We start from the raw sequence: 27,424 nt of genomic DNA, 5'->3' as shown, positions 1-27,424 counted from the left end.
CAATTGTTGCACATAGTTCACAATTTGCACCTGTCTAATTGAGTGCACCGGCGGAGGGTGGTTGGGGCTACTTCTGTCTACAAGGAAAAAGTTGGGTCAACCAGTCTATAATAACTGAAAGTACTGAAATGATGGTGTATTTTTCAAGGGCAGCGTCTCACAGCACACCCCTTGAGCATCCCTGCCTAAAGGGATTTTTGCAAGGCTCTTACATGAGCACTGACAAGCCGCTCACTGGCAGCAGCTGAATGAGAAGAGCACAGGGCAGGCAGGAACTTACACCTTCCAGCCTTCCCTTATTTATCCCCTAAAAAAGTGTCCTCTGTTTATTAGCTAAGAACATAGATTGATATCTGCTTGCACGCTCTTGGGCACTGTGGCCACAGCAGACAGATTTCTGCTATGGATCTGTCCCAAGTCCCAAATTCAGCTTCCGGTTGACGGGAGTCCAGATTTCACAGTCGCTGCTCGACACTCTCGTCGCCCTCGCAGTCTGGCTTCCTGCTCCCATCCAGCCGAGGGCGATTGTGAAAGTCAATGAAGATGTTGTAGATGAAAATTCCAAGGAGGCTTCCCAACATTGGTGCGACCACTGGGACCCACCACCAATTATTTGATGCGCTGGGGGATGGGGAAGAGAGAAAAGCTGGTTTTATTCGGTTCTAGGAGAAGCCAAGAGCAGAAATTGAGCTCAGCTGCTTCTTTGACAGCACCACTGGTTCTTTGTAGACCTGGTGTCAGTATTCAAAAGAATCTGGTCCAGGGATGGGCAAGCTGTGTCCCTCTTGTTGCTGGATGGTGGCTACAGGTGACAACCATTTTGAGCAGAGGTTCCCTTCCTGACCCCCATGGGTGTCAGTGGAGCACTCAAAAGCCCGTTCTGCCCCATATTGGGGCCTCTTCCAAGTCAGGAGCAGTGTGTGTGTGTAATCATGCATCTATCGGACCCACACAAAATGGTTTCTGCCCGTTTCATCCCCATCCTTGAACTGGACCATCACTTGCCTGTACCGCCCCTCAATTACGGCCATCACAAATCAGCCTTCCTTTAATGCAAGGGTTGCCCCTCTAGAGGTTGTTGGAGTGGAACTCCCATCATACGTGGCTGAGCTGTCTTCAAGGGCAGCCCCAACTAAAGCGTTGCAGCAATCCAGTCTGGAAGTTACCAGAGCATGGAGCGCAGTGGCCAAGGCATAGCTGTCCCAAAGGGGTTCCAGCTGAGCTAGGGGGACAGAAGAGTGCTCCTTGCCATCAAGACCACCTGAGCCTCTGCTGTGACAGTGTTGAATCCAGTTGTACGCCCATGTTGCTCCTTCGGGGGGGGGGGGGAGTGCAACCTCATCCAGAACTGGCAGCCTCCCAGTCTGCATCCCCAATTACACAAAACAGGATTCAGATTCAGTTTATTGGCCCATCCTGCTTCCAAGCATTGCATCAAGTTCAGGAGACCTGTTTCCACCCATAGCTTTTTTATACTCTCATTTTGTACTTTTAAAAGGGGGAAATCCTAGGTACACCACCTTGATTTCCTTGGAGAGGAGGTAGGGTGCACATCCAAAGCACCTTTTGTACTCTTACTCCAGTCCTTAACAAATGTGATAGCTCAATGCATGACCTAACTTCTCAAATTTCACCTAACGTAGGTTCAGACCTACCTTCGTATCCACAAGAGCTATCAACCAATTTGTTTCAATTAATCTATATTTAAATACAGTGTTACCTCGGGTTACATACACTTCAGGTTACATAGGCTTCAGGTTACAGACTCCCCTGACCCAGAAATAGTGCTTCAGGTTAAGAACTTTGCTTCAGGATGAGAATAGAAATCGTGCTACGGCAGCGCGGCGGGAGGAGGAGGAGGCCCCATTAGCTAAAGTGGTCTTCAGGTTAAGAACAGTTTCAGGTTAAGTACGGACCTCCGGAACGAATTAAGTACTTAACCCGAGGTACCACTGTAAGTGGTTGTTGCCCACCCTGCACCTGATGGGCAGAGCAAACCAGGAATAATAAGAAAAAAATGTTCAGTAATCAAATTTAATCAATCCATGCAAATAAGGGGGGCAGAAACTGGGGGGATCTGCAATATTCACCTAGGAGACACCTGCCTTGTGAGTAGCACATGTGAACAAGATCTAGGGGTCTTGGTGGACCACAAGCTTAACATGAGTCAATGGTGATGCAGCAGCAAAGAAGGCTAATGCTATTCTAGGCTGCATCAACAGAAGTATAGTGTCCCGATCACAAGAAGAGGACCACTCTATTCTGCCTTGGTCAGACCACACCTGGAGTACTTTGTCCAGTTCTGGGCACCACAATTTAAGGTGGATATTGACAAGCTGGAATGTGTGCGGAAGATCATCAAGGGTCTGGAAACCAAGACTTGTGAGGAATAGTTGAAGGAACTGGGTACTGGGTACGTTTAACCTGGGAAAGGAGACTGGGAGGAGATATGATAGCCATCTTCAAAAGGGCTGTCACAGGGAAGATGGACCTATCTTGGTTTCTCCTGCTCTGGAGCGTAAGACATGAACCAGTGACTTTAAGTTACAGAAATAGACTGGAAAGAGAAGCTGCTGAATTGCAACTCATTACCAAACTTAAAACTATGGAGAGACCTGGTCTGAACAGAGACATTGGATTCTTATCTCATTATACGTGACAAAGCCATTTCTCACCTTCTCACCCCTTGCCTTTTCCTGTAAGACCTATTGCAGTCGTTAAGAGTCGTCAACAGGCTCATCTCAGCTATCTGCCAATCACCCATTCCCACCACCCTTCTGAGTAATACCCCTCCCCACCTTCTCACTATATAGAAGGATCTGGCAACTTCTGTTTCAGTGTATCTGAAGAAGTGTGCATGCACACGAAAGCTCATACCAAGAACTAACTTAGTTGGTCTTTAAGGTGCTACTGGAAGGAATTTTTTTATTTTGACTATGGCAGACCAACACGGCTACCTATCTGTAACTGTTTAAGTTACAAGGAAGGAGATTCCAATGAAAACTTAGGAAGAACTTTCTGACAGTAAGAGCTGTTCAGTAGTAGAACAAACTCCCTCGTAAGGTGGTGAACTCTCCTTCCTTGGAGGTTTTCAAGCAGAGGTTGGCTGGCCACCTGTCCTGGATGCTTTAGTTGAGATTCCTACATTGCAGGGGGGTGGATTAGATGACGCTCAGGGTCGCTTCCCACTCCTATGATTCTGTGGTAGAGAAAAGGAACTCACTTGAAGACCTCCAGCCCCCATCCAGCAACGGCTGTGAAGATCCTTGGTGGCAAGTCTCTGGAAGGGTTAATGGCGTAGCCTGTGTTCATCCCCAAGGACATGCCGATGACCGCAACCAGCAGCCCAACACTCAAGGCATGGGTGCCTGGAAGAGCGCCCGCATTCTTCAGGTCGTTGATGGCGAGGATTCCAATCAACAGCACAGCTGTAGTGATGAACTGCGGGGATGAGGCCAGGAAGGAAGGATGGAAGGATGAAATAAAAGATGGCAGCCCAGAGGCAGAAGAGGCCACTCCAAAACAAGGTGGCGGAAAGTCCGGTGTGGGGACCAATGGGGAACAGTCCTTACAATCCCTTTCCCTTGCTTGCTTACCTCTTAACCCACCTGAGCCAGACACCAAAATGGCGTCCCCCTTCCCTGCCAGGGAAGAAGTGGTGAAGGAAGAAGGCAGGAAGAAAGATTGACATCAGGATCCGCTGCCCCAGCGGATCCTGCCGCCTGAGGCAGTCACCTCACCTTGCCTCATGGCTGGGCCGACCCTGTCTTAACCCCCTGCATTCTGAAGACTGATTGGGTACAGACATACCCGTATGAGGACAATTATTATCTTAGCATTTCAGTGTGGTCAAAGCTCTCCGTGTCTATTATCTAGAAGCCATAGAATGACTCCCTATGAAATAGTTGTGTTTTAACTGCTTTCCCTATTAATCCTACTGTTTAATTCTTTTAGCAAAGCACTTTGGGGTTGTTTTTTTAAGTATATAACAAGAAGTATATAACTTTAATGAACTAAATAAATAAAGGCAATCCTGGTGCACCAACCTCATTTATAAATCCGCCCAAAGTCGACATGTATGGAGACGGATAGGTGGCAAAGATGTTTGCCGTCCCAGTGGGTCCTCCAACGGTCAGGGTCCCCCCGGTATAATCCATCAGGGCCTCTGAAAGGGAAGCAACCAGATTACACAGTTCAACAGCAAAAGCACAAGTTGGAGAGGCTACAAGTGGACTTTTTGATCAAACCACTCTGCCCTTGCACGGACCCACAATATGTGTGTGTGTGTGTTTATGAGAGAGAAGGGTGTTCGTGTGTCTCTGAAACAACCAAAAAATCAGGTAGTTCTTCTTCCTCCCCAGCTATTCTAGTGGCTTTGTGAGGGGTTGGGGGTCAAGGGAAGTAGCATACCATAATACAGTGAAAACGTTGTAGCAGAAGCCAAGAAGGATCCCACGAACTGGCCAATCACATACACCGGAAGCTTGTACCATGGCAGATTCCCCACGACACAGTTTGCAAATGTAATTGCTGCGTTCATGTGAGCACCTTCCAGGGGCAAAAGAAATGGCAGGAATGCAAGAGTAAATGATGATAATAGTAGTAATAGTAGCAATTACAGCATTTGCAAGCCACCCCTCCACCTTGCCAATTCTTAGAAGGGCTATCTTTGCAAAAACAAAACCACAACGAAGACCAATTCTGAGAGCGTTTGCTAAAAACACAACATAGGGAAATGCTAAGTGATGGGAAAGCAAAAGGAGCACTTTCTCTTTTTTGGCTGTTTTCCTTTTCATTTAGATTAGTTTGTTTTTTATGGTATTGTATGCTGAACATTTTCAATAAAAAATAAAACAATAAAAAAAGCAAAACAAGCCAGTTCCGCACTTCTATTCCACCCCCTCAGCTGCTGGAGGCAAGTCTCAGCAAGGTGGTCCCCAGATTATGGAAGATGGAAGTTGTTCTACGCATCATGGAATGGGTGTTGGGATCGTCTTCTTAATCCTGAGAACCGTGGTTCTGTGAGTGTAGAGATAACCTCAAGGTTGCGTCAAGGCTGAATCTGTACGTTTCTAGATCTCCGGTGTGGGCAAGTTCTCCAGATCCTTTACAGAAATCAGTATAAAACAGGGATGTAACACAAAGATGACAACAGCTTTCCTCAAGCTTGTGCCCAGATTATGGGTGCCCAATGACAACCACGACATAACGTGACATCATGACATCGTCTACATCCGGTTTCTACTGGAAGTCACTTCCAAGACTTCGTAGGGCCTTTGAGGTTGCGTCAGAGCCTCACAGTGTGGGTGCTGAGCACCCACACACAAAAACTGTGAGTGCCCTGACACTGAAGGCCCCCTAGAGTTGGTACCAGTGCTCATGCCCTCCAGTGCTTTGGGTCTACAGCTGTATAAATGACTAAGAATGTAAGAAGAACCCTGCTGGATCACTTGCCCGTCTAGTCCAGCACCCTCTTTCACAGTGACCAATCAGGTGCTCCTGTGGGAAGCACAAAAACAGGATCTGAGTGCAAGGGCACACTTTCCTTGCGGTTTCCAGAAACTGCAGTTCAGAAGCATTGCTTCCTCCAGCTGTAGAGGCAGCACATAACCATCATGACTAGTAGCTGTTAGCGGAGAAATCTGAGGGCTCCCTTGGACAAAAAACAAGGACACCAGCCAGGAATACCAGAGCAAAACAACAGCCAGTAGGCTTGGTCTTGATTGAAGACTGTCGCGACAGGACTCCCACCTGCCACCAGGTGGAACAAGATGGAAGCCCCAAACAAAAGAGCCCCCAAACTTTTATTAGCTACTAATCCCCATGTTACACCCCCCAAACTACATCACTCATACATCATGGTTACATCATGAAAGGGGAGGTCTGGTGGCAGTAATCTGAGCATCCTGGACCCTGCCCCATGGTTCTCCTTGCCCTCCACCAAACACCCATCAAGTGGAACAAAAGAGATATTTACATTTCCCTGTTTCCCAGCCAAGTTAATTACGCCCTTTTGTCTTCATCTGGGTTTGTTATTTCTGGAATGGCTACCTGTCTGGCACTCAGGTATTAGGAGGCCAGGAATTATCACTCAGGCTGAGTAGCTGAGCTCACATGTCTATATGAATTTCTGAAGTTTTCCCTGTGAGCCAGTTCAGAGACACATTTATCAGGGAATTTTTACCTTTATTATTGTGCAGCAGAGGCCCTTTGAATAGATGGGAAGAAACTGTGATGAAGTGTTTTGTGGGGACAAATCACAAAAGTCATAAAAGTGATTGTGCTGGTTTTGGTAGTGGGCTGCACATGCATGATATCTGTTGGAGGGGCAACCCCCCCCAACCTATACATACATTCCTGCAACACAGCCATTGATTGCCCTCTTGTCCTCCATGAACTTGTCTAATGCTCTCTTGGAGCCATCTATGTTGGTGGCCGTCACTGCCTCCTGCAGGAGAGAGTTCCACACTTTCCTTTATCTGTCCCAAACAAGCTTCCTTGAATGTCCATGAGTTCTAATGCCATGAAAGAGGGGTAAAAACTTTTCTCGAAGAGGTAAAATCAGTTATGATTAAATGGGCACAAGATGTAGGTCACAACGTTATGATGGAAGATTGGGTTAAATTATGGAAAACTGACTTAAAATTTACAGATTGTTCCCTACTGAAGGAGAATTACATGAAGATGATGTACAGATGGTACACAACACCAGTGCAGTTAGGGAAAATGTACAGAACTAGTTCAAATATATGTTGGAAGTGTAAGGAAAAGGAGGGGACATTTTATCATATGTGGTGGGATTGTAAGGTAATTAAAAAATTTTGGGAAATGATATACAACGAATTGAAGAAAATTTTCCATTTAACATTTGTTAAAAAACCCGAGGCATTTTTGTTGGGGATTGTAGGGAAAGACCTGCCAAAAAAGTTGAAAAACATCTTCATGTATGCGACAATGGCCACGAGAGTTCTGGTAGCACAAGGATGGAAGACTGAAGAAACCCCAACTAAAGAATAATGGCCAGAAAAAATGATGGACTATGCAGAACTGGCAAAACTGACATATAAGCTATGGGACAAGGATAACTGTGACTTTAAGGATGAATGGGAATTTGTGTGGGAGGGGGGAGGGAGGAAAAATGGGGGGGAAACAAGGATAATATGTTTTTGGATAATATGTCTTGTTATAATTTTGAATAAAAAACAAAAAACCCAAAAAACATTTCTCTATCTGCTTTCTCCTGGGCTAGGTTTTGTAGTCTAAAACCTCTGAAGGGCACCAGATTGGGGAAGCCTGCAGTAAAACCATCCCGGCAGAAAATGTTGTGAAACACAGAACCTCTCTGGAACAGCAAAAGGAAAGGAGAAGCACTAAGATAATATAGAAATCAACCTTTTAGAAACTAGCAAGGGGAGGATTAAAGCAATTTATGTCCAGATCTAAACGGATTGAAACTGCACAGTTGATATTAAAAGGGAGATCTTCCAGGCACATTATCTACCAGACTCACCTGAGATTCCACCAGCTACGTGAATTCCCAACATGACGCCGAATCCAAATCCCAGATTGATGCTCAGAAAGTCCCCAAAGCTATTCTTTCCTATTACCACCTGGGCAACAGAGCCCTGTCCAATAACCTGTGGGGGAAGGGGGAAGAAGAGAGACCCGTATGTGTCAAGGTATTCCATCAGTCCTGTCTGAAAATTCTCCAGTCTAATCACTTAGTATGCATTTCTTATTTTCCCTATTACATTTCAAACTCATAACCAATTTCTCTATCTTTTTCTACTTGGTAACACTTCGTATATTTCTCCTTACAAAACTTCTTTTAGACCTACTAGTGTAATTTGTTGATTGCAGTTTCTCTTCAAATAATTCATATACTTCTTCCAATCTTCTGTAAATCTCTGGTCCCACAGGTTTCGAATCCTTCCTGTCATTTTGTCCAGTTCTGCACACTCCATTAACATGGGAAACAATCTTACTTGGCTATGAGGGATTGCCAAAGAAGAGCTCTAACCCACTGAGCTGTCCAGGCTGACATCAATGTATGACATTTACAGACCACCCTTTCTTCCAAGGAGCTCAAGGCCGTGTACATGGTTCTCCTCATCATCCCCACAACACTCCCGTAAGGCTGAGAGACTGGCCTGACGTCACCCAATGAGCTTCGTGGCTGAGAGGGGATGTGAATACTGCTCTCCCATGTCAAAAGCATATTATTTTCCTTCCAGATTCTAATGCCACTAACCCTGCCTAATCCCCAAGTGTCTAATACTGAATTTAATATTAAAATAGAGAAGCTGCTGAATTGAGAAGCTGCTGAATTGCAACTCATTACCAAACTTAAAACCATGGAGAGACCTGGTCTGAACAAAGACATTGGATTCTTATCTCATTATACGTGACTAAGCCATTTCTCACCTTCTCACCCCTTGCCTTTTCCTGTAAGACCTATTGCAGTCGTTAAGAGTCGTCAACAGGCTCATCTCAGCTATCTGCCAATCACCCATTCCCACCACCCTTCTGAGTAATACCCCTCCCCACCTTCTCACTATATAGAAGGATCTGGCAACTTCTGTTTCAGTGTATCTGAAGAAGTGTGCATGCACACGAAAGCTCATACCAAGAACTAACTTAGTTGGTCTTTAAGGTGCTACTGGAAGGAATTTTTTTATTTTTTATTTTGACTATGGCAGACCAACACAGCTACCTATCTGTAACTGAATTTAATAGTGATGGTAATGGATTAAACAGCCCTTGGAATAATAATACGATATCTTTAGCCAGTTAGATGCTTAAAAAAATAAAAATAGCATTGCATGAGCTGTTCTTGAAGAAATGTTCCTCATTAAGTTGGGCGTAATGGTGCTTTTATCAGATGCTTCCTCCAAATCATGAAACAATGGGTTCCAATCCATAACCAGTTAATACAACCAGATACCGTATTTTTCGCCCTATAGGACGCACTTTTTCCCCTCCAAAAATGAAGGGGAAATGTGTGTGCGTCCTATGGGGCAAATGCAGGCTTTCCCAGGCTTCCTGCAGCTCTGCGCCACCCTCAGGATCCCGGCGCGAAGCCACACGGGGGTCTGGAGGGTAGCGCAGAGCTGCCTGCATTCCGAAGCCTGGTGCGCGCTGAAGAGTGCCCCCGGGCTTCGCGCACCTCTCCGCAAGCCTGGGGAGACCGGTGCAGCTCCCTAGGCTTGCAGATAGCAGGCTGTTCTGGGGGATGGGGTCGGGGGAAGCTCGGGCTTCCTCCGCGCCTGCCCCGTGCCTGGGGAGGGAAATTTTTTTTTTCTTTATCCCCCCCCCAAAAAAAATTAGGTGCGTCCTATGGGGAGAAAAATACGGTACCTAATGCAAATTGAAGTTGAGTACAAAATGTCCTCCCCCGTTTTCTCCCATAATATCATCTTTGAGTCGGGTTGTTGTTTGCTATTCCAAATATACTGTTTAGCATATGAAAGGTTTGCTGATCTTCAGGTGGATCACTAAACATGGTTAATGAGCAGTGCTCAGGTCGGCGGGTCACAGCCTGTGTGTGAGAGACATTGATCCTTCGTGTCCAGAACAAGGGGTGGAGATGACCGTTGCCGACTCTGTATGCCTTCACAGCACCTTTGAAGCCTATCCTTTCCCTCAAAGAATTCTGGGCCCTGTAGTTTGCCCCTCACAAAGTGACAGTTCTCAGAAACCTTTAACAAACTACAGTACAGCGGTACCTCGGGTTACAGATGCTTCGGGTTATAGACTCCGCTAACCCAGAAATAGTACCTTGGGTTAAGAACTTTGCTTCAGGATGAGAACAGAAATCGTGTAGCAGCGGCAGCAGGAGGCCCTATTAACTAAAGTGGTGCTTCAGGTTAAGAACAGTTTCAGGTTAAGGACGGACCTCCAGAACAAATTAAGTTTTTAACCCAAGGTACCACTGTATCCAGAATTCTTTGAGCGGAGGGGAATGTTCTTTGAATGTGCTGTAAAGATATAGTTGGCACACACAACACTGCAGTGTTCAGAAGAGCCCCGAGGCAGGATCAGACCTAACAGATGCATTTTTGCACACACACTGACAGATTGGAGAATAGTATCTCAAAATTTAGATATGTGCACATTTTGAGGGGTGCCTGTTTTGGTTCCGCTAACGTTTTGCAAACTTGGTGAATTCTGCTTCTGATGCAGACTGGGTCCCCTTCCTGTCTCTTTCCTCATCCACACACATCACCTTTTCAGGAACAAGAAGGGGGGGTGCATGCCCCAGCCTTTGCCACCCTCTCCCCCTCCTCGAATGACCCCTGCACCCTCCACCCCTGACCTGCTCACCATCAGGATGAAGGTGGACAGAGCCTCTGCCAGCCCCAGCCGGATGGTTTCATTTCGGATTGTCAGCCAGCTGATGACTTTCTTCAGCATCTTGGTCGCCGACAGGCAAGCGATTCAGTCCCTGTTGGGAAGGCAGATGTCATAACTCCTGGTGGCACACTCTGAAGCGAGTCACTGTCCTCCCCTTCGCAGCCTGTCTCCACCTGACAGCCCTGACTGATGCCTGGTTAAAGGGCAACAAGGCAATTAAGCAGCAGCCAGATCTGCAATCTGTTCTCTCCGCCCTTCCTTCCTTCTTGCATAAAATTGTAGAGTTGGAAGGAACCACGAGACTCATCCAGTGCAGAAAACTTTTGCTGGATGTGGGGCAAAAACCCACAGCCCTGAGATTAAGAGTCTCGGGCTCTGCGGCAAGAAAGGATTTAGTTATACTAGATCTAGGTTTCAAACGGAAGTGACTGAAGGGAAAGCGAAACTACTGAAGGCTGCATATAGCATACTATTAGAATGGGAGACGAAAGATGAGGAGGTAAAATCAGTTATGATTAAATGGGCACAAGATGTAGGTCACACCGTTATGATGGAAGATTGGGAAAAATTATGGAAAACTGACTTAAAATGTACAGATTGTTCTCTATTGAAGGAGAATTACATGAAGATGATGTACAGATGGTACACAAAACAGTAAAATGTACAAAACTAGTTCAAATATATGTTGGAAGTGTAAGGAAAAGGAGGGGACATTTTATCATATGTGGTAGGATTGTAATTAAAAAAGTTTGGGAAATGATATACAACGAATTGAAGAAAATGTTCCATTTAACATTTGTTTAAAAACCTGAAACATTTTTATTAGGGATTGTAGGGAAAGATCTGCCAAAAAAGCTGAAAAAGTCTTCATGTACGCGACAACCACCGTGAGAGTTCTAATAGCACAAGGATGGAAGACTGAAGAAACCCCAACTAAAGAATAATGGCAAGAAAAATTGATGGACTATGCAGAACTGGCAAAACTGACATACAAGCTACAGGACAAGGATAACTGTGACTTTAAAGATGAATGGGAACCCTTTACAAAGTATCTGAAGACGCAATAATAATCAGATAAATAATAATCAGATAAATAGTTTGAGGATCTATACAACTGTGTAACATGCAGAAAACAGCATTTTTAGAGAAATCAAAGACTGGAACTGAGGGAAGTCGGGGGGTGGGTTCTGTGGGGGGAGGGAGGGGAGGGAGGAAAAATGGGGGGAAATAAGGAAGATATGTTTCTGGATAATATGTTTTGTTTTAATTTTGAATAAAAAGTTATTTAAAAAAAAAGTCTTGGGCTCTGCCGACTGAGCTGTCCCAGCTATGTATCCTCGTTCCCCCATGAACCACAGAAGCAATTTATCATCTCTGCCTGACAACATCAGCTGCGCTTGGAAGAAAAACAGACCCGCCTTAAGGGAAGCCCGCAGGCATAGGCTCCAAGATGAGACCCAAGACGCCCAAAGAAAAGAAAAAAGGAACGAAACTAAGCAGTTGAAGAGCACCGTGACCCCCCACCTGTGAGATTCATGGTCCAAAGAGAACTTGAGTCCCAGCCTCCCAGACCGACATTCTAAACCAGTATTTCTCAAACTGTTGTCTGGACCCAAGTTTGAGAAACACTGCTCTCACCACTATGCCACACCACCTCTACACTGACTGGCTGCTGCTCTCCAGAGCTTCAGGTGGCATAGCGGGGGGTCTCTCCCAGCCCTCCTTGGAGATACCAGTGGGGATTTGCATGCAACATTAATGCTCTGGTCTCTGCATGAATCCTTCAGCAGGACTGTTCCCAGGTGGCTTCCCTGACCCTGTAGAGCCCAATCACCTGCGTGGTGGAAATCTTATAGCAAGCTTGGCTAGGTACAGGTGTACCGTATTTTTCGCTCTATAACACACACCAGACCATAACACACACGTAGTTTTTAGAGGAGGAAAACAAGGGAAAAAAATATTCTAAACGAAATAGTGGATATATGGTTTTTGTGGTTCATGCTGTGGCCACAGACATGTGATCTGACAGTGAGTTTGGAGTAGCCCAATGCAAAAATCCTGAGGATCCATGTGGAGCCATGCTTTGTAACCATGGAGGAGGGAAGGAAGGGAAGGAACCATGGATCCTCTGCTCACGACTGCAGCAGATCCCCCCCGCCACCCGCAGGCACTCGCTCCATAACACGCACAGACATTTCCCCTTCCTTTCTAGGAGGAAAAAAGTGAGTGTTATGGTGCAAAAAATACGGTATATGCCTCTGAATATCAGTTGCTAAAAAGTGCAGGTGGACAGAGTGCTGTTATGCTCATGTCTTGCCTGCAGGCTTCCCAGAGGGGCATCTGATTAGCCACTGGGAAAAGAAAATGCTGGACTTAATGGGCCATTGGCCTGAGCCAGCAGGTACCTCTTAGAGATTCTTGGATGTGGCCTCAAAGGGTCATCTAGTCCACCCCCCTGCAATTCAGGAATTGCAGCTGAAGATTCCCTGACAAATAGCCATCCAGCCTCTGTTTAAAAACATCTTTTTCTGTCAGAAAATCCTTCCTAATGTTTAGCTGGAATCTCTATTTGTGTAATTAGAATCCATCAGTTTCTGATACGTGGTGTTTTCAAGTCCTAGAATCATAGAATCCTAGAATCATAGAGTTGGAAGAGACCACAAGGGCCACTGAGTCCAACCCCCTGCCAAGCAGGAAACACCATCAGAGCACTCCTGACATATGGTTGTCAAGCCTCTGCTTAAAGACCTCCAAAGTAGGAGACTCCACCACACTCCTTGGCAGCAAATTCCACTGTCGAACAGCTCTTACTGTCAGGAAGTTCTTCCTAATGTTTAGGTGGAATCTTCTTTCTTGTAGTTTGGATCCATTGCTCCGTGTACGCTTGTCTGGAGCAGCAGAAAACAACCTTTCTCCCTCCTCTATGTGACATCCTTTTATATATTTGAACATGGCTATCATATCACCCCTTAACCTCCTCTTCTCCAGGCTAAACATGCCCAGCTCCCTTAGCCGTTCCTCATAAGGCATCGTTTCCAGGCCTTTGACCATTTTGGTTGCCCTCCTCTGGACACGTTCCAGTTTGTCAGTGTCCTTCTTGAACTGTGGTGCCCAGAACTGGACACAGTACTCCAGGTGAGGTCTGACCAGAGCAGAATACAGTGGCACTATTACTTCCCTTGATCTAGATGCTATACTCCTATTGATGCAGCCCAGAAGTCCTCGTGAAAGTTCATCAGCATTGTAGTGTGAATTTCTCCTAATACACACACTTTTGCAAAGCATCTTTCCCTAAGACAACAAATTTGTGTATGTTAGTTTCACTAATATATGCATTTCTGTGCACACTTCACCCTGGCCGGTGCATTTTTGTAGGCATTAAATGGCTGGAAAATTGCCATATGAAATTCTAAGAAGTGTGAATTTTGAAGGATGGCTATGATCTGCTTTGTGTTTTGTTTCCAAGACTGTGGGTGGGGCAGATTTTCCTTTAAATGTGAATTCCTCCCCATTTCTGTGTCTAGTGTATGTGCATATTTGCAGGAACTTGTCTGTGCTTTATAAGGGATAAAGTTCTATCACTTCTGCAGCCAGCAAATCTTGCTTAAAAACATAGCATTAAAACATAGCAGAAGTCCACTAGGGGGCAGTGCGATAGCAAACAGCAAGCACTTTTTCTGAAGCACTGGACCTGATGAAGACCACCTTATCTATCATGGGCATTCAGTTTTGGAAGATTTGTTCCTTCTTTGCATAGTATTTGCATTGCTAATTCTGGAGTTCTGGATTGTTCTTGCTCCTTATTAAATAGTATCCATCTTAATTCCCTCCACACCCACCCTGCTCAAAGTTTTATCACTGATTTACGATGGACATAAACACTTCAAAAGCTGCATGCTGCTTTCTGGCTGAAAAAAAGAATGTTTACTATGCACAGAGCAAAGTAATAATGCTAGCCAATGGCAGTGGGGAGCAAAAGTCCAGACCTTTGACCCCTCGAGGTTTTCAGCCGTGCCTCCAGAAGCATGACCAATGCCCAAGACTTCCTCTCCAGCCTTCAATGTGATTTTTGGGGAAGATGGATGTCCTTGACAGCTGCCATTCAGAGGATGAACAGGACTGTTCCACACTAACACACATCGCAGGCCGCTGACATTTGGGGAGAAAGATGCTAGAAATTGCCCAGAGAGACTCCTCCACCTTCCTGGCCCAGCTGAGTCTCTGTGCTGTCCAGCTGGAAGAGGACGCAGAATCTGTGAAGTTGGGTCCCTCTTTGAAACAGAAATCCCCCCGATCCTTAGCAAGGCCCTGAATCCTTCAGGACTGCCTGCAGCATTGCACCTGCTTCCTCTAGGGATGCACTGGGGTGTTAGGCAGTCGGTTTTTCTGCCCCACCTGAGGGGCCTGGGAAGGTGATGGGCTGCATGTCCATGGAGAATGTGGTTCTGCCCAATTCTGAATTTATCGGGTTAACCACAAAACAGGAAAATCCGTATTAAATGGTGGGGAAGTGTGGGCTGGCATTTTGATGAGGGCAGAAAAATCTGGATGATGATAATAATAATAATAATAATAATAATAATAATAATAATAATAATAGATAATGGGTGTTATGTATTGAGTTGAATAGGATCCAAAATGCAGCAGTCTGATTGGTCCTAGAACAATAGGATTCAGAATGCAGCAGTTTGATTGGTCCACAGGAGCCACCCAATCCAGCTCCAGGTGGAAGTGAATCCGCAACCTGATTGGCCTACAGGAGAATCCCAGAATTAGCCAATCACGTGGGGCCCATTGTGTAAATAATGTGTATAAAGCAGACATTCTGGGGGAACTATGAGTTGAATAAAGAGCATGAAATCCACTCCGAGTATATTTCAGGCTCTTTGTTGGAAAAACCCTGGAGAGCTACTGCAGATCAGTGTGGACAGTACTGTGCTCGATGGGCCACAGGTGGTATAATCTGACCCAAAGGAAATAAGTCATGACAAAAAGTGACTTTATGATAAACAGCTGTGGGCTGCATGAAGACATATGCCCATTTATCATTCCTGAACCACCCAACATTCAGTTTCATTGGCCGGCTGTGTGTTCTGAGGTTAGTTCTTCCTTGTGGGTTTTTAAGCAGAGGTTGGATGTGTCAGGTGTGCGTGCAGGAGCCAGGCGCTGAATTTGTTCTGGAGAGGCAAGACGCGGCCGCACAGGTGAGGCCGATTGGTAACTCACAGCACCTGGCGGCAAGAGCCAGGAAGGGATATAAGGCCAGCATTTCCCCTTCAGCTCTTGGCCACAGCAACACACTCCCTGCCTTGCTGCATTTGGTTCCTTGACTCCTTGCTCCTCAGACCCCTACCTTCGTGACTCCGTGCTTCCTGATCCTCAGACCCTTGGCTTCTTGACTTCTAGCTCTCTGACCCTCAGACTCTTGGCTTCCCAACTCCTGACTTCTGGACTCCTGTTCCTGCTCCCACCCCATCTTGCCCCCGGCCCCAATGTCCCCAGCCGGGACTTTGATCGCTCGTGAACCATGACAGGGTGGCCATCTGTCATGGATGCTTTAGCTGAGCTTCCTGCATTGCTGGGGGTTAGACTAGATGACCCTCAAGGTCCCTTCCGACTCACAATTCCCTGATTCTATGAGCGAAGGAGAAGAACTTTCCTCTGACGCTACCCCACAGATAACAACTCCTATCTGTCCCTGCCAGCCGTCCCTACAGCCTTCCGTCGGTCGAGGCCTCATCTGAGCTACCCTGAACTCTTCTCCCTAGGAGGGAGGTTGGGCAGAGAATGAGTAACTTACCCAGGTGACACACAAGGCGAGCATTTTGGCCAGAGATGGAATTGAATCTCCCCCGTCTAAATCCGTTCCTCTTTATCATGGTGCTGCCAGACCAGCTCAACCCAGATGTCTCCTATTAAGTTGTGGGTGAACATATCAGACGACGCAGCGGTTCTTCAAACAGCTCTTGTTTATTCACAGGCCAAAACAGAACTGGGCTGTGAAGGGTTCAGTCATCCTGCTTATATAGAGCTCCAGTACAACGTAACTGTAACAATTTTCTAAAACTATCCAATCACTGAAAGCCACTTTCGATCCCTTATTTGCATAACTATCTACAGTATCCCCCTGCTGGCCCAGAGTGGGAACTTCAGTGCATAACATCTCCTCCTTGCTCCTTCCCTCTCAGCTTCCTCCTCCCCAAGTCCCAGCACCGCTTTGACTCCTGTGGGGCTGGAAGGGACCCAAAGGCCATCTACTCCAGCCCCACCTGCAATGCATTTCCTCCCTCCAACAAATCACTCTGGACAGCTTTTCTGGTTGCATTCACCTGGGGTGGGGAGAAAATGACTTCTCGTGCTTCAAAGTTCACTAGGGAGAAGAGACGCCGTCCAGTTGCCAGTCCTCTGAAACAGCAGGGCTTGAGCTGACCTCTTTGACGTCCGAGGTGCCGGAACAGAGCCGAGGTTCCATCTGCTGGAAGGTCTATTATGGGCTGGCTCTGAAGTCACAGTGGCCTCTGCCAAAGCTGGGTTCTTTTTACAAGCCATTGAGGTTACCTACCCAGAAGCTCGAGCGGTTATAACTATTTTTTAAATTATATTTTATTGTTTCAATATTTTAAACATATACAGTCATACCTCGGGTTACAGATGCTTCAGGTTGTGTTTTTGCAGGTTACGGACCGCCAAAAATCGGAAGTACCGGAACGGGTTACTTCCGGGTTTCGGCGGTCGCGCATGCGCAGAAGCACTAATTCACGCTTTGCGCATGCACAGAAGTGGCGAATTGCAACCCACGCAGCCGTGGGTTGCAAACGCTGCAGGTTGCGAATGTGCATCTCGCACGGATCACGTTCGCAACCCGAGCGTGCACTGTATAGCCAAAAGACAATGTTGTCTTTTCTCTTATTTTTTGTCGACTTCCTACCCTGTTTTCCATGGAGTTGTTTCTCTCCTGCTCGATCCCTTCTTCTATCTGTCAAATCATAATCACAATATTATAATCTAATTACTTCTGCTGCTCATAGCTAAAATCCTGCTCACGAGTTCAACGTACTATAATGTGAAAAAGGCCACAAAACACTCATCATTAGATTCTCTTAATTTTTCTGATAATTTTGCCAGTTCTGCATAGTCCATTATCTTACTTATCCATTCTTTGGAACTTCTTTTTCCTTCCAATTCTGCGCATACAGAATCTTAGCTGCTGTTGTTACATAGAGAAACAACTTTAACTAATTATAATTAATAGCAGGTCACCACAACCAAAAACTGCAGTATCTAGCTCACCATTGCAATGATAAACCCTAAAAATAAAATTGAGACAAGACGATTTAAGGAAAATTCACCAGAAACTATTCATTTTGGTTGTTGTCAATGGCTGTGGACATGCTGTAACAGTACAGCACATGACTCTACCCCCCCCCCAAATCATGGGAACTGTAGTTTACCCCTAAACACAGTGCTATAGGTACCAGTGCAACACATGACTGGCTTATCCTAGAGATCACTGCGTGCAAAAACTTGCAATGCCAGAAAATGATGTTGAGCCTAATATTTACCCTGGAATCCCAACCACCTTTCCCAGAACAATGTACGACACCCTGGACTCAGCTATACAGCTCCAAATAGAACATTTTATTTTATTTTAAATATATATTTTAATTAATTTTTCATTAATAACCAATATGAGCCACAGGGGACGTGGGTGGCGCTGTGGGTAAAACCTCAGTGCCTAGGACTTGCCGATCGTATGGTCGGCGGTTCGAATCCCCGCGGCGGGGTGAGCTCCCGTCTTTCGGTCCCAGCTCCTGCCCACCTAGCAGTTCGAAAGCACCCCTAAGTGCAAGTAGATAAATAGGTACCACTTTATAGCGGGAAGGTAAACGGCGTTTCCGTGTGCTGCGCTGGTGCTGGCTCACCAGAGTAGCTTCATCACGCTGGCCACGTGACCCGGAAGTGTCTCCGGACAGCGCTGGCCCCCGGCCTCTTAAGTGAGATGGGCGCACAACCCTAGAGTCGGACACGACTGGCCCGTACGGGCAGGGGTACCTTTACCTTTTACCTATGAGCCACATTATTACAATATCAAATCATGCCAAATCATAATACAATTTATAAAGCCAATTATACATTCCAAATTAAACAAATTGGGTGACTTCCCATGTTCTGATCATCCGGAGATCATTATTCCTAAATCCTGCACAGAATCTCATATATAATCCAAATACACCAATTCCGATCTTGATCCTTTCTTCTCAGCCAGTGTGGTGTAGTGGTTAAGAGCGGTAGTCTCGTAATCTGGGGAACCGGGTTCGCGTCTCCGCTCCCCCACATGCAGCTGCTGGGTGACCTTGGGCCAGTCACACTTCTTTGAAGTCTCTCAGCCCCACTCACCTCACAGAGTGTTTGTTGTGGGGGAGGAAGGGAAAGGAGAATGTTAGCCGCTTTGAGACTCCTTAAAGGGAGTGAAAGGCGGGATATCAAATCCAAACTCTTCTTCTTCTTCTGTTTTTGCAGCCACTGGTGTAATGATTTCACTCGTATTCAAAAAATCCTTCTCCGTTAACTTGCAAGAGGGATTTAACACCTGTAGTTTTCTGTGTAAATTATTTTTCCTTTGTACTCCCTTTCCTGTTATAATCCATTGTCCTTCTTGCGGGTTGTCTCCCTTGAAGAGCTGTTTTTCCAAACTGCGTCAGAACCATCGCCATCTTGTTTATCTGAGCCAAAAGTATACTGGCATCAGGCCATGGCGTAGGGCTGACATTCAGCTCTTTGTTCTTTAATCTTCCCATCATTTTTAACAAGCTGATGTCTCACCAAAACAATTATAAATCCAAATTAATGCTCTCCATAGGAGACAGTGCCACAAAACCTCACAGTATTTTACACAGTCTTTCGTTTGAAGAACTCCATAGGTAGATTCTAAAGTTCTTGTAAAGTCCCTGTTACATTCCATTTACAATTGTAATCCAATAGTAAATTCAATCCATTAACAGTTTCTTGGTTCATCTTCAGTGAAGGTTTGCTGGATCATAAATCAGCAAATATAATGTAAATAAAGTATATATATAATGGGAGCAGAGAGCACGTTGGACTTGCTGTCAGCTGTGTTATCTTGTTAAAATTATCCATGACAATATTTTTTTAAAGTAAAAACAGAATATAAAAGAAGGTCAAAGTAGGCCAACATACTCTGCTTTCTATTCTCTGATACCTCTGAGTAAGGAAGGGCCAATTGGGAGTTGGCTAGACAGGCAAATGAAACTCAAAAGCCCGCATCTAATTTGTCAGGAAGTCAGGGTATACAATGAAATTATTCACTGTTTGATCTACTCCCAGGGTAGGGCCAGAAGGAACATGATGCCACCACCTTTTGGAAGCTGAGCAGGTCTAGGTCTGGCTAGTGCTGGGTGGGAGACTGCCTGAGAACTGCATGTGCATGTACGCTACTTTGGGCTCGATGATGGAAGAGAAGCCTAAATGTAAGCAAATAAACATGTAAATATGAGCAGCTAGAGATCAAATGTCGCTAAATGACAGCTTTAAGCCATTTCTCTAGCTCTAGGAGGAGCACCTAAAGGCTGGCTGTGAACCTGTGAAAATGAGATGGTAGTGCCTAAAAGCATGCCATGATTTTTCCAGCCCCCCTAAAGGACCTGAAACAGTTGTATCCCTAAGTTATCATTTGAATTCTTTTACTTCTAGCCCTCTTCCCAAAGTTACAAACGCACTCAATCTCATTTTAACCCGTTGCTCCAAAGTCGTTCCAAGAAGTTGTTCTCTGCACCCCATCTCTTCCAGATGCTGAAAGGAAGGATCTTACTCTGCTCCCATGGCCAGAGGGGGCCAACCAAACAGAGACTAAAATCTAGTTGGAAAGATTTAGTTTAAATACATCAGCCGAAGACCTATGTATGCAAATTAGTTCAAAAAAGATGTGAGCATATTAGTACCAAACAGAAATCAACAGCAGATTATATATACATGAATCTTGGGAAAGAAGAAAGTATATGAGGATGACAGTAAGGAACAGCATATGCAGATAATGATTTTATGGAAAACAAAACAGCACATGTTTATGCAATTACTTTCATATACTGTTCCTTATACAGTACACTCCTCCCTTCCTCGTGATTCATGTATATGTTTACGATCCATCGACCTCCGTCTGCTACCATATGTTTTCAAGCCTGTAAACCTCCGGGAAAATTTTTCCCACAGCTGGTCACATCATGTGATGTAAACAAGCTACCAGTTTGTAGTTTGCAGCTGCGCTGCTCTCATATCGTAACAGTATATACAATATGCTGTTGTTCTCCCTTTGATATCTTCACGCTCACATCGTTCATGAACTAAAATCCATTCACTCATCTCAAGCGACGCTCCCCGGCCCCTCACCACAGCCCTGCAGAGTAGGGCGAGGGGCGAGAGAGAGAGAGGCTGGCAGGCCAAGGTCCCCCCGCCCTGGGAGTGGGGGCTTCCCCCGCAGTGGCGTAGCGTGGGTTGTCAGCACCCGGGGCAAGGCAAGTAATTTGCGCCCCCTCTGCCCTAGGGGCAGAGAGCTGCGAGTGCGAGCGCCCCCCCGATGTTGCGCCCGGTGCGGCCGACCCCCCTGCACCCCCACGCTATGCCACTGTTCCCCTGTAACCCCCGGGCCTGGCTCTGCACTCGGCGGGGCGTCTTTCCTGAGGCAACAGAGGCGGCTCTCTGCACATGCTCAGGAAACACGGCAGCCTTTGCCATCGTTTATCACCGGCCCGCCGTCAAATTACAATACAATATGATACGATAATCTTTATTGTCATTGTCCCATACAGAACAACGAAATTGAAAAAATCTACATAGGACATTCAAAAACCAACAAGCCTGTTATCCCAGCTATCCTAGCCTGGTTTCATGGAACTTTGAAGTGTCAGGCATAGCCCTACTGGCTTTAGCCCAAACGTAGCAGAGTTTTCCTGCACAGCGAAGAAGCTAGTCGCGGCGGTAATGACTAGTCAGCTAGACTCAGAATAACTATTTACAGGATTTATTAAAAGGAAAAAATAAAACCAGCAGAGTTTCTGCATACAAATGAAAGCAAAATAAATCCTCTCTTTCTCTCTCTCAAAACCATACACAGCACTTCTAACTCCTAACACACCTCACACCAAACTGTGCTAGCAATCCCTAGATAACAGAGCAGAGTGCTGCTCGTTAACCAATCAGAGTGAGTAGTTTCTAGGTCAAGCAGACCTGGGCTTTCTGCCAAGAGTAAATTGACACCAGCTTGAGTTAATTGGTGAAGCTAGAATCTGCAAGTTTCCCACGAGAACCAATTAACAGAAACTGAACACCCCCTCACAGATTCTGCTGAACAATTAACACCAAATACACCTATGTAGGAGATCATTTTTCCAGCAAACCTAAACCCTTGCACATTCGCTTGTTCTTTATCTTTGCCAATGGTTTAGTTAACACATCTGCTACATTTTCTTCACTTGACACATAAGTACAGGTGATTACATTGTCTTGTACACAGCAACGTACATTTTGGTATTTTACAGAGATATGTTTTGAACGTGATTTGAAACCCTCTGTTTTACTTAAGGTTATACAAGCTTGATTATCAATGTAAACTTGTACTGGTTCTCCACAATTCACATTTAAATCTGCCAACAAATGCTTGAAATAAATCACCTCGTTGCACAATTCACTCAATGCGGCATACTCTGATTCCGTTGATGATACACTTACAACGTCTTGCTTGCGTGACCGCCAGCTGATTAAAGCTCCACCGACCATTATGACTAGTCCTGTGACAGATTTTCTATCCGGCAAATTTCCCCAGTCACTATCACAGTAGCAACTCAACATTTCATCCTCGGAAGAATTTAATTGTAACATATAGCCAATTGTCTGTTTGAGGTATCTCAGAACTTGTTTTACCCCTTTCCAGGCATTTAGTGTGGGTTTTGAGACCAATCTACTTAATATGCCTACTGCGTAGCTAATATCAGGTCTAGACCACTGTGCTATATACAATAAACTTCCAATTACAGAGTGATATACATCAGGATGTTCAAATTCAGGACTCTCATCTATATGAAGTGTTTTTATGAAACCTGGATCCATAGGCACCGCTGCCCCTTTGCAATCCTGCATCCTGTATGTAGTCAGTAGTTGTTTAACTTTGTTCTGCTGACTAATTAGGCAGCTGCCATCTTGGGCCCAGCACACTTCCAACCCTAGATATGTCCTAACCGGGCCTAAGTCCTTCACTTTGAACTTACTGGACAATTGCTTGGCAAACCTTTTAGTTTGTTTATCTGTTTTGCAGGCATACAATACATCATCTACATAAATCAGACAAAACTCTTGATCACTGCCTGTACCACGTACATAAACACAATTGTCAGCTGTACTCTGCTTGAAACCAAATGACACTAAGGCCTCATGGAAACATTTGTTCCAAGATCTTGCAGCCTGTTTGAGACCATATAGAGCTTTGTTTAATTTTAACACTCTATTGGAACCTGTCTCATAACCAGGCGGTTCGGCTAGATACAGGTTTTCTGATATTGATGCATGTAAATATGCAGTCTGGATATCAAAATGGTTTAACAGGAGTTTTCTCTTTGCTCCAAGCGTTAGGATCAGCCTTACACTGTCCCCCTTGGCAGTAGGGGAAAAAATCTCGTCATAATCTTTTCCAGGCCTCTGAGAATATCCTTGAGCCACTAAACGAGCTTTGTATTTGTACTCTCCTGTCACCAGAGGTTTAAGTTTGTACACCCACCTGCAGCCTACAATCTTTGCCCCCTCAGGCGCTGCTACTGGTGTAAAAACCTTGTGCTCATTCAGAGAGGACATCTCTTCCTCCATTGCCTGTTTCCAGCACTCTGCCTCCTCTTTTGGTAACTTTAACACCTCCTGAAAACTCTTGGGTTCTGCAATTACACTAAACACATTTGCAGTATCAGGAGAAAAACGCACCGGAGGCACTCCTTTGTTTTGTCTTTTAGATCTTCTGGGAGAAAATTTTTCTTCTGACCCACTTTCCTCCTCAGAACTACGACCTCTCTTTTGTTGCTTAGCAACTGGTCTTTGGCTAACTTCACTTTCCTGAGATCTCTTATCTGAACTTTCCTCCCCCTCAGACTCTGATTCTCTATGTCTACCTTCAGAGTCATGAAGCTCCTGGGAAGGTTCAAACCAAACCTCAGTATTGGCATGTAGTCTCTCCCAGCCACTATGTTCACAAAAACTGGCATTCCTGGAGATCACAATGCCATTTGTCCCTTCAGCAAAGCGGAAACCTTTTCCCAGCTCCTGGTAACCCACAAACACTAACTGTTTGGTCTTAGGATCTCCCTTCTTCCTCATTTGTTTCGGAATTAATACCCAGGCTTTTGATCCAAACACATGCAAATGGTCAATTTTAGGTTTTTTCTGAAACAATTTAAAGTACGGGGTTGTACCTATTGTTTGATGAAAGAGCCTATTTTGGAGATAACACGCGGTGAGCATGCTCTCCCCCCAATAAGACATGGGCAAATCAGCATCATCAAGCATGGCAAACATCATATTTTGTAAAGATCTGTTTTTTCGCTCTGCAACGCCATTCTCCTCTGGGGAAAAAACGTTCGTTTTCCTATGCCCAATGCCACGCTTTTGTAACCAATCTCTAAAAGCATTTGACATAAATTCGCCACCTCTGTCCGTCTGTATCCTTTTGAGCTTAATGGACAGAAATCTTTCCACAGATGCCACCCAGCCTTTAAACTTAGTGAACACGTCACCCTTATTCTTCATGGGAAAAACCCAAGAGTAACGCGTGGCGTCATCCACAATTGTTAGTGAAAAACGCGCTCCACCCCTGCTTACAGCAAATGGACCAATTACGTCCATGTGAACCAGCTGTAGCGGCGACTCACTAACTCTGTCACTTCTGGGGTAAGAGACTCTGTGGGTTTTAACCTTTTTACAGACATTACAATCAAGGTACTTGTTACAACTCTTTAAATTACCCCCATCAGCCAATTCAGACATTTTTAGTACACTTTTCCAGCAAGCATGCCCCATTTTCCTATGCAATAAGTGCACACAGTTGTCATGTATAGCTTTGTTATTCACTGCAGGCTGAGATTTACTGACTACTGCTGCAACTTGAGATCCTGCTTTAAGCCAAAACAAGCCTCCCTCTGACTTAGCAGTGCCTAAAATCTCACCAGCCTTCTTAATAATGCAACTGTCTCCTTCAAAATACACTTTAAACCCAGCTTTTAGCAAACAATCTACAGACATCAGATTGCTCCTTAATGACGGCACACAAAGTACATTTTTCAGGCATTCACGAAGACAAGGAACAAAAACTGCACCCCCCGAAATCACTTCGGAAGTACTTCCGTCTGCTAGAGCCACCTGGCTGCGCTGTGCTGAGTTCTTGGAAACAAACAATTCATCTGAATTCACGATGTGGCGAGATGCTCCTGAATCGACCACCCAGACCGCTTGTTTCTCATCAGCAATCTTGACCTCGCCGGTCACCAGCTGAGCCGACTGTTTTTGTTTGAAGAATTTCTTTTTACGCTGCTGCTGCTGCTGGTCTCGTCTCTGCTCCTGCACCGGCAACTGAGACTTGACCAACTCCGGACATTGTCGTTTTAGATGCGCTGAAGACCCACATCGGAAACAACGCCTAACAGCAAACGCTGACTCCTCACCAGTACGCTGCTTTTGCTTCACCTCTGGCACGGCATGAGAACTCCCTCCAAACCGTCCACCTGTAGAAGTCTCTGCAGCCAACGCCCTTTCTTGCCTCTTCTGCCATTCTTCAATCAAACGCCCAGTAACGTAACTGACTGATAAATCACGCTCCTGTATGCCTTCTAGAGACAAAACTAAATTATCCCAGCTTTCCGGGAGAGAACTCAAAATAATAGCCACCTTCTCCTGCTGGTCTAACGCACAGTCTCTTTCCTGTAGCGCAGCAAACTTTAACTGTAAACTGTGTAGGTGTTCCTGCATTGTAACCCCAGGCTGTAACATTGCCTTGTACAATGCCTTGCGAATGAACAGCTTGGAAACCGCTGTCTCACGCACATGGAGTTCTTTAAGTACTTGCCACACACCTCTAGCTGTCTTGATTCCCCTCACATACGGCAACTGGGAATCTTCCAGCCCCAAGACAATTGTGGCCCTTGCTCTTTGGTCTTTATCAAGGTCTTCATCATCAGGCTTCGTAGGAAACTTACTCACCACTTGCCAGAGACGATCCCTCTGCAGCACTGCCTGCATGCGTTCCGACCACAGCAAGTAATTGGAGTCATTCAGACGCTCAAAAGCCATCTGAACTGGTTGTGAGGCCATCTTGAGAGCGATGTCCCTGGAACCCGGAACCAGCTTCTCACGACCACCGAGAGAGAAAACAGGAACCACAGCCCCCAGCACTCACACGCTGCAGCTGTTGTCCTTGTGTCCGCTGCGTCACCAGCTCACCACAGTCAGGAACCAGCCAGTGTCCATCTGCTGCACCAACAGGAACAACAACTTCTGGAACTACTGGAACCAACGCCGTTGATGCTGACACCACCGCAACTCAGGCTGGCAGCACAATGCCCATAACCTCATGGAACTTTGAAGTGTCAGGCATAGCCCTACTGGCTTTAGCCCAAACGTAGCAGAGTTTTCCTGCACAGCGAAGAAGCTAGTCGCGGCGGTAATGACTAGTCAGCTAGACTCAGAATAACTATTTACAGGATTTATTACAAGGAAAAAATAAAACCAGCAGAGTTTCTGCATACAAATGAAAGCAAAATAAATCCTCTCTTTCTCTCTCTCAAAACCATACACAGCACTTCTAACTCCTAACACACCTCACACCAAACTGTGCTAGCAATCCTAGATAACAGAGTTGAGTGCTGGTCGTTAACCAATCAGAGTGAGTAGTTTCTAGGTCAAGCAGACCTGGGCTTTCTGCCAAGAGTAAATTGACACCAGCTTGAGTTAATTGGTGAAGCTAGAATCTGCAAGTTTCCCACGAGAACCAATTAACAGAAACTGAACATGGTTAGCCCCCTAAAAACTCTGATACCCCATAATTAAATACAGTATACTCCTGGGCTGCATCAATAGGAGCATAGCATCTAGATCAAGGGAAGTAATAGTGCCACTGTATTCTGCTCTGGTCAGACCTCACCTGGAGTACTGTGTCCAGTTCTGGGCACCACAATTCAATCAAGAAGGACACTGACAAACTGGAACGTGTCCAGAGGAGGGCAACCAAAATGGTCAAAGGCCTGGAAATGATGCCTTATGAGGAACGGCTAAGGGAGCTGGGCATGTTTAGCCTGGAGAAGAGGAGGTTAAGGGGTGATATGATAGCCATGTTCAAATATATAAAAGGATGTCACATAGAGGAGGGAGAAAGGTTGTTTTCTGCTGCTCCAGAGAAGCGGACACGGATCCAAACTACAAGAAAGAAGATTCCACCTAAACATTAGGAAGAACTTCCTGACAGTAAGAGCTGTTTGACAGTGGAATTTGCTGCCAAGGAGTGTGGTGGAGTCTCCTACTTTGGAGGTCTTTAAGCAGAGGCTTGACAACCATATGTCAGGAGTGCTCTGATGGTGTTTCCTGCTTGGCAGGGGGTTGGACTCGATGGCCCTTGTGGTCTCTTCCAACTCTATGATTCTATGATTCTATGATTCCTTACACTCCATTTAAAACCAAAATCGCATTTGGCTAGAAACTGTTTCTCAGGCGGCTAGTCCTGGTCTTTATAACCCTGGACCTTCTTCCAGAAGGCAGAAGCTGAAAGAGATCATTTCCGCCCCCTGCTATTCCTTCTCCTCTCGCCACCCCGCGACCTCAAGTCCCTCCTGAGGTAAAGACACAGCCCAATGAGCAGCCACAACCGCCATCTTGAAACAACTGCCACTCCCAGCATCCATCTGACCTGCCACGCCCCGCACGCCTGACTCTGACCTCCGATTGGCTGATTGGGCCTGGGCTTTGCCCAGATACGGCGCAAGCAAAGTGTTGTCGGAGGAGCCGGCCAATGGGGAGGACTCAGAACGGGAGG

The 27,424-nt window shown here is 45.6% G+C and overlaps 1 protein-coding gene across 5 annotated transcripts; it reads right to left on the bottom strand.

Annotated features, from left to right (window-relative positions):
- Positions 1-115: 115 nt before the first annotated feature.
- On the bottom strand, positions 116-27,424 carry LOC310689028 (aquaporin-7-like). 5 transcript variants are annotated; one of them, XM_083466251.1, is made up of 8 exons: positions 16,683-17,007; positions 16,154-16,265; positions 10,324-10,444; positions 7,511-7,637; positions 4,411-4,548; positions 4,047-4,165; positions 3,224-3,441; positions 116-621 (listed from the first exon to the last, which is right to left on the bottom strand). In XM_083466251.1, exons 3-8 carry the CDS (start codon positions 10,411-10,413, stop codon positions 456-458), a joined length of 858 nt encoding a protein of 285 aa, XP_083322377.1. In that variant the 5' UTR covers positions 10,414-10,444; positions 16,154-16,265; positions 16,683-17,007; the 3' UTR covers positions 116-455. The 5 variants fall into 5 exon arrangements, with proteins under 5 accessions (XP_083322377.1, XP_083322380.1, XP_083322381.1 ...); XM_083466254.1 differs by lacking the exons at positions 16,154-16,265; positions 16,683-17,007 and adding an exon at positions 27,328-27,424; XM_083466255.1 differs by lacking the exon at positions 4,411-4,548 and having other exon boundaries at positions 16,683-17,078.

The sequence above is a fragment of the Podarcis liolepis genome (assembly GCF_965112155.1).
Source record: "Podarcis liolepis genome assembly, chromosome: 11".
Taxonomy (NCBI): Eukaryota; Metazoa; Chordata; class Lepidosauria; order Squamata; family Lacertidae; genus Podarcis; species Podarcis liolepis.
The sequence above is the reverse complement of the archived record's forward strand: the minus strand, read 5'-3'. Positions and strand labels throughout refer to the sequence as shown.